The 7713-nt window shown below is 45.3% G+C and overlaps 1 protein-coding gene across 1 annotated transcript; it reads left to right on the forward strand.

The window, feature by feature from the left end:
• The first annotated feature begins 5588 nt into the window (after positions 1 to 5588).
• On the forward strand, positions 5589 to 7713 carry LOC119321549. Its single transcript, XM_037595183.1, has 2 exons — positions 5589 to 7268; positions 7411 to 7713. The coding sequence occupies exons 1-2, from the start codon at positions 5589 to 5591 to the stop codon at positions 7468 to 7470; spliced, it is 1740 nt and encodes a 579-aa protein (XP_037451080.1). The 3' UTR covers positions 7471 to 7713.

The raw sequence follows: 7713 nt of genomic DNA on the forward strand, positions 1-7713 counted from the left end.
TTTTGAGGAAGATATATGGAGGTTTATGTGTGATAGAGCGTATCGTATCACGGGGTTTGGATGCACCAGCAAAGTTTGCACCAACTCTCAAGGTGAGAAAGGGCAATGCACGGTACCGAAGAGGCTAGCAAAGGCGGAAAGGTAAAAGTGCGTATAATCCATGGACTCAACATTAGTCAAAAGAACTCATATACTTATTGCAAAAATTTAGAAGTCATCAAAAACCAAGTACTACGCGCATGCTCCTAGGGGGATAGATTGGTAGGAAAAGACCATCGGTCGTCCCCGACCGCCACTCATAAGGATGCACAAGCCAGGTACACTTCATGTTTCAAATTTGTTACACAACTTGAACCATACGTGCATGCTGCGGGACTTGCTAACTTCAACACACGCATTCTTTGAATTCATAATCACCCAACTAGCATGACTTTAATATCACTACCTCCATATCTCAAAACAATTATCAAGTATCAAGTTGATCATAGCATCCAATTCACTTCCTATGATAGTTTTCGTTCAAATTACCATGTTGTTTAAGACTCTCAAAATAATATACGTGAAGCATGAGAGTTCATTAATTTCTACAAAATAAATCCACCACCGTGCTCTAGAAGATATAAGTGAAGTACTAGAGCAAATGACAAACTACTCCGAAAGATATAAGTGAAGATCAATGAGTAGTCGAATAATTATACAACTATGAGAAGACTCCCCCATTTAATAATTTCAGATCTTGGTAATTTTTTCAAACATCAAGCAAAGCTAAAGAAAATGACATGACGGTCCAAGCAAAACACATATCATGTGATGAATAAAAATATAGCTCCAAGTAAAGTTACCGATGAACGAAGACGAAAGAGGGGATGCCTTCCGGGGCATCCCCAAGCTTAGGCTCTTGGTTATCCTTGAATATTACCTTGGGGTGCCTTGGGCATCCCCAAGCTTAGGCTCTTGCCACTCCTTATTCCATAGTCCATCGAATCTTTACCGAAAACTTGAAAACTTCACAACACAAAACTTAACAGAAAACTCGTGAGCTCCGTTAGCGAAAGAAAACAAACACCACTTCAAGGTACTGTAATGAACTCATTCTTTATTTATATTGGTGTTAAACCTACTGTATTCCAACTTCTCTATGGTTTATAAACTATTTTACTAGCCATAGATTCATCAAAATAAGCAAACAACACAATGAAAACAGAATCTGTCAAAAACAGAACAGTCTGTAGTAATCTGTAACTAACGCAAACTTCTGGAACTCCAAAAATTCTAAAATAAATTGGTGGACCTGAGGAATTTATCTAGTAATCAACTTCAAAAATAATCAACTAAATATCACTCTCCAGTAAAAAGTTGAAGCTAATCTCGTGAGCGCTAAAGTTTCTGTTTTTTACAGCATGATCATAAAGACTTCACCCAAGTCTTCCCAAAGGTTCTACTTGGCACAAACACTAATTGAAACATAAAACCACATCTAAACATAAGCTAGATGGATTATTTATTACTAAAGAAAACCAAAAGGCAAGAAACTAAAATAAAATTGGGTTGCCTCCCAACAAGCGCTATCGTTTAACGCCCCTAGCTAGGCATGATGATTTCAATGATGCTCACAAAAAGATAAGAATTGAAACATAAAGAGAGCATCATGAAGAATATGACTAGCACATTTAAGTCTAACCCACTTCCTATGCATAGGGATTTTGTGAGCAAACAACTTATGGGAACAATAATCAACTAGCATAGGAAGACAAAACAAGCATAACTTCAAAACTTTAAGCACATAGAGAGGAAACTTGATATTATTGTAATTCCTACAAGCATATATTCCTCCCTCATAATAATTTTCAGTAGCATCATGAATGAATTCAACAATATAACCAGCACCTAAAGCATTCTTTTCATGATCTACTAGCATAGAAATTTTACTACTCTCCACATAAGCAAAATTCTTCTCATGAATAATAGTGGGAGCAAACTCAACAAAATAACTATCATGTGATTGAAAATTAAGATCAAGATGACAAGTTTCATGGTTATCATTATTATTCAAAACATACGTGTCATCACAATAATCATCATAGATAGGAGGCATGCTTTCATTATAGTAAATTTGCTCATCAAAGCTTGGGGGACAAAAAATATCATTTTCATAAAACATAGCTTCCCCAAGCTTGTGGCTTTGCATATCATTAGCATCATGGATATTTAAGGAATTCATACTAACAACATTGCAATCATGCTCATCATTCACATATTTTATGCCAAGCATTCTATGTAATTCTTCTTCTAGTACTTGAGCACAATTTTCCTTCCCATCATTTTCACGAAAGATATTAAAAAGATGAAGCGTATGAGACAAACTCAATTCCATTTTTTGGTAGTTTTCTTTTATAGACGAACTAGTGCTAAAACAAGAAACAAAAAGATTCGATTGCAAGATCTAAAGATATACCTTCACATACCTAGCCTCCCCGGCAACGGCGCGAGAAAAGAGCTTCATGTCTACTACACAACCTTCTTCTTGTAGACGTTGTTGGGCCTGCAAGTGCACATGTTTGTAGGACAGTAGCAAATTTCCCTCAAGTGGATGACCTAATGTTTATCAATCCGTGGGAGGCGTAGGATGAAGATGGTCTCTCTCAAGCAACCCTACAACCAAATAACAAAGAGTCTCTTGTGTCCCCAACACACCCAATACAATGGTAAATTGTATAGGTGCACTAGTTCGGCAAAGAGATGGTGATACAAGTGCAATATGGATGGTAGATAAAGGTTTTTGTAATCTGAAAATATAAAAACAGCAAGGTAACTAATGATAAAAGTGAGCGTAAACGGTATTGCAATGCTAGGAAACAAGTCCTAGGGTTCATACTTTCACTAGTGCAAGTTCTCTCAACAATAATAACATAATTGGATCACATGACTATCCCTAAACATGCAACAAAGAGTCACTCCGAAGCCACTAATAGCGGAGAACAAACATAGAGATTATGGTAGGGTACGAAACCACCTCAAAGTTATTCTTTCGGATCGATCTATAAAAGAGTTCGTACTAGAATAACACCTTAAGATACAAATCAACCAAAACCCTAATGTCACCTAGATACTCCATTGTCACCTCAAGTATCCGTGGGCATGATTATACGATATGCATCACACAATCTCAGATTCATCCAACCAACACAAAGTACTTCAAAGAGTGCCCCAAAGTTTCTACTGAAGAGTCAAGAACGTGTGTCAACCCATATGCATAGGTTCCCAATGTCACGAAACCTGCAAGTTGATCACCAAAACGTACATCAAGTGGCACATGATATCCCATTGTCACCACAGATAATCACGGCAAGACATACATCAAGTGTTCTCATAAAAGACTCAATCCGGTAAAATAACTTCAAAGGGGAAACTCAATTCATCACAAGAGAGTAGAGGGGGAGAAACATCATAAGATCCAACTACAATAGCAAAGCTCGGGATACATCAAGATCGTATCACCTCAAGAACACGAGAGAGAGAGAGAGAGAGAGAGATCAAACACATAGCTACTGGTACATACCCTCAGCCCCAAGGGTGAACTACTCCCTCCTCGTCATGGATAGCGCCAGGATGATGAAGATGGCCACCGGTGATGGGATCCCCCTCCGGCAGGGTGCCGGAAAGGGCTCCCGAGAGGTTTTTGGTGGCTACAGAGGCTTGCAGCGGCGGAACTCCCGATCTATCTTCTTTCTGGAAGTTTTAGGGTACATAGGTATATATGGGTGTAGGAAGTACGTCGGTGGAGCTTCGGGGGCCCCACGAGGCAGGGGGCGCCCCCACCCTCGTGAGCACCTCCCTTATCTCCTGACGTGGGGTCCAAGTCCATCCGGTAGCTTTCCTTCCAAAAATAACTTCTCCAGTTGATTTCGTTCCGTTTCGACTCCGTTTGATATTCCTTTTCTTCGAAACACTGAAATAGGCAAAAAACAACAAATCTGGGCTGGGCCTCCGGTTAATTGGTTAGTCCCAAAAATAATATAAAAGTGGATAATAGTGCCGAATAATGCCCAAAACAGTAGATAATATAGTATGGAGCAATAAAAAATTATAGATACGTTGGAGACGTATCACATTACTCTGTTTTTATTAACTTAATATCCTAGATGCATGCTGGATAGCGGTCAATGGGTGGAGTAGTGGTGGTAGATGTAACCAGGAGTCGATCTACTCGTCTCGGACATGATGCCTATATACATGATCATTGCCTTCAATATCTTTTGACGAGTAACCCCACCTTCTTTCCTTGTGTTCTCCTCCTCATGCTCCCATCCCTCTCTAGATCCTTGAGCGCCTCCCTGCTCCACCAGCCTTCGCTGACAGTGAGCAAGGTGAGGGTCCCATCGCCCTGTAGTAGTAACTTATGTTTATGTGTCCCCAGTGGCTATGGACCCTTTGTCCCTCTGCCGACGGAGAAGTCAGCGAACGAGGAGGCATTCCTCGCTTGGCTTCGGCTTCCTCTTCGTGGTGGTCGACGTCTTCTTCGTGGATGACAACGTAATGGTAGATCTCGTGGCAACTCTGTTGAATAACATTTGGAATCCGGCTGGATCCGTGCTCTTCTTTTTTTTCGAGATATGGTGGGGAAATCTATGTCGACGGACCCTCTCTTTGTCTTTTACATTTCCAACAAGCACCGCCTCTAATCATTTGTTTTTCTTGCCGGTCTTATCTTTGTCCTTGATCTGCAGTTGACGTCCAGCTTCTATTTTCTCGATATTATTTCCTCTCGGTTTAGAGGAAAGGGGTTTGTGGGATGAGCATCTCCATTGATTTGACTCACCCCCTTTCTTTCTCTCATGATGTTCGCCGTGCTTCTCATCTGCATTGTGTTTAGGCCTCTTTCTTTTGGATCTGGGTTAGGAAGCCCACACCCATTTTAGGGGGGGGATGCTTGTTGGTCGCCGATGCATGTTCGTAAACCTCATCCATGGCGCCGATGGAACTTACGGCTTCATCCCTGTCGAGATGGTGGCACCATAGCCCGCAAGCTAAGAGGGGCTGTTAGAGTGTGTCACCGGCCATCTTCGGTGGCTGGTGGTGGCAGTCGGAGCCTCCTTCGGTCAGCCGGCGGCGACTCGAAAGCCTTTGTGGAGACCGAAGCAAATGTAGTGGTAGAGACTGACGTGTGGATTTGTCTTCACTGGGAGATGCACATGCCATTTTTTTTTCCGGGAGGATGCGCGTGCCCTTGTTGGAGATGCATGTAATTTTTCTTTTAGTATAGATTGCTTCTGTATCAATGTACTCTTTTACTACTTGATATACAAGGGGAAGCCAGCCCTCTTTGGAGGTTCATGTTTTTGAATGAAAAAAAAAGAAAGAAAAGAAGAAAGTCCGGAGGAGTAGAATTTTGTTGGAAGAAGAGGATTGACATCGAGAGAGCCGAACCGCGCGGGCAGCATTTGGGGGCAAAGTGTTGGGAAGGCATTGGATCCACCCCGCTCCGCTCGTACAAAGAAGCGAGCCCCCGCACCGCACCCCACCCCACCCACTCCGCTCCCCGCTCCCTCCCGCAATCCCCCCACCAAACCCTAGCCCCGCCGGCGAGGATGGCTCCCGCCGCCGCTGCGCGGGGGGAGAGCTACCACGCCAAGGAGGCGCCAGCGCCCCTCCGCGACGGGCCCACCGGCGCGAGTCTCCTGGTCCTCCTCGCCGGCGTCTCCTCCGCCGTCACTGCCGCCGGCTCGGGCCTCCAGTGGGGGCCGCCGCCTTCCATGCTCCGCGCCGCCTCGCCTACCGACATCGCCGGAGACGGAGAGGGTGGAGCCGTAGCAGGGAGGCTACTCGCCGGTCTGATCCATTCCAGAGCTCCTCCAGCACTCCTCGCCCAGCTCGCCCGGCGGCTCCAGTCCGGCTCAGGCTCTTCAAGCATCGCTCCCGCAACCCCCCACCAGGCCCTGGCCCCGCCGGCGAGGATGGCTTCCGTCGCCGCTGCGCGCGGGGAGAGCTACCAGACGCCAGCGCTCGTCCAAGTCGACTCTACCGTCGCGACTCTACCGCTTCTTCTCGCCGGCGCCTCTGCTGCCATCGCCAACGGAGAGGAAGGTGCTCTGCACAGCCGAGGGGCCTGCAACGGCGAGGGTGGAGGGCGGGTACTCGCCAGACTGCTCCACTCCGGAGCGCCTCAATCACTGCTGGCGCGGCTTGCCGAGCTCTCCTGGCGGCTCAAGTCCGGGTCATTGGTGGCCGGTACTGCCTCTGCCACCATCACGGACCTGATGCAATCCTCATCCAAGATGGCAGGAGTGCACACACTGGGTATTCAACATGGAGCCATGGCGGTCTGCAACTTTGAGACTTCAGCGAAGCAAGGGCAAGTGCACACAGAGGCTGGAAGAGTTGGGGCAGAGCAAGCCCGAGCACACACATGGCAGAGCAAAGGAGGTGTTTATGGGATGCCACTACACTCACTCGGGCACCGCCTGAGTATCTTGGTTGTGCCCGCTGCCAGTGGTGGTGCCCGCCGTGGATACTGCACTGGAGGAGGCAACCACGATGAGGTCACCAAGGAGTTGGTGTGTCTGGACAAAAGAGTCACCATCCTGGAGAAGTTTCGTGCCAATATTCGCTTCCGTCTATTTGTCTTAGGGGGCTTTCTGCTGACCACCGGCACAGTTGCAGTCATTCACCGTGAAGAAATCTACAATAGATGTGGCTTCGAACTTCAGAACTTTGCGAGGACCTTTGCCAGGGACTTTGCCAGGGACTTTGCCAGCTCACAGCTTGAGGAGCTATACAACTCGTTCAAATTGGATATTAGCTGGCCAAACATCTCTGAAAAGGTGAATTACTTGACCCGTGGGTATCTAGGAAAGACAAAGGAGGAGCGGATAATCGATGAACTGAAAAGGAAGGAGCAAGAGGCTCTTGCTGAGAAGAAAAAGAAAGAAGCACAAGATCTCCTGAACCAAAGGAAAGAAGAAGAGAAACGGAGGAAGGAAGACTATGAAAGATTGGAAAGGGAAAGGTACGAGGTCTTCAGGAAGACCCGACCCAAAAATGAGATGTGGTTTATGACCTATCAGGCATGGAGGCGTGCTGAAAGCAACCGGTTTCTTGCCATGAGAGATGACTATCTTCACGAGTTGTTCACTGGAAGGAAACAGTGGAATGATGAGGCTTGGATAGCCGAAAAAGAAAGATTGCTCAGGTATCATCAGACCGACTCTACCCGGAAAAGACTAAGGGAAAACAACAAAAAGATGGCGGAGAAGAGTAGTGAGGAGGAGGTATATACAGTTATATGCATCTTTTATGCTTGTCGAATCAAATTCTTTGTAACAAACAATTGAAAGTGATAATAATAATCGTTGAATCATATACCATAACTCGAGGAATCGCCTAATTGAGATATATAATTTGATTGTGCAGGTTCTGCCCTGGATCGGCTACGCAGTACACTACATCTTTGGTGGTTATCGGTGGAAGTAGATGATTAAAGCTTTGATAGCATGCCCCTTTCTAAACTAGCTTTCTTAATCGCCCATGAGAAGGAATTTCCTGGATGATGTGTTATATGCAGCTGGATTATGGCCTGGTAGCTTTTGTGGATACCAGTATTTGGCGAGGTTAAACTTCCAAAATGATTTTGGTTGGATCTGTCTACCTACCTATATATGTTGTAGCAGGAAGAATGGAATTTGGTGATGCCCTGCTTGCCTTGTTTGCTGCATA

The sequence above is a fragment of the Triticum dicoccoides genome, chromosome 6B, assembly GCF_002162155.2.
Source record: "Triticum dicoccoides isolate Atlit2015 ecotype Zavitan chromosome 6B, WEW_v2.0, whole genome shotgun sequence".
Classification (NCBI taxonomy): Eukaryota; Viridiplantae; Streptophyta; class Magnoliopsida; order Poales; family Poaceae; genus Triticum; species Triticum dicoccoides.

What these genes read in the sequence shown, in the direction of transcription:
- LOC119321549 (XM_037595183.1), top strand. Translation starts at nt 5,589, where the DNA reads ATGGCTCCCGCCGCCGCTGCGCGGGGGGAGAGCTACCACGCCAAGGAG. An exon ending in AGAAGAGTAGTGAGGAGGAG is followed by an intron (nt 7,269 to 7,410) that starts GTATATACAGTT and finishes TTGATTGTGCAG; the next exon opens with GTTCTGCCCTGGATCGGCTA.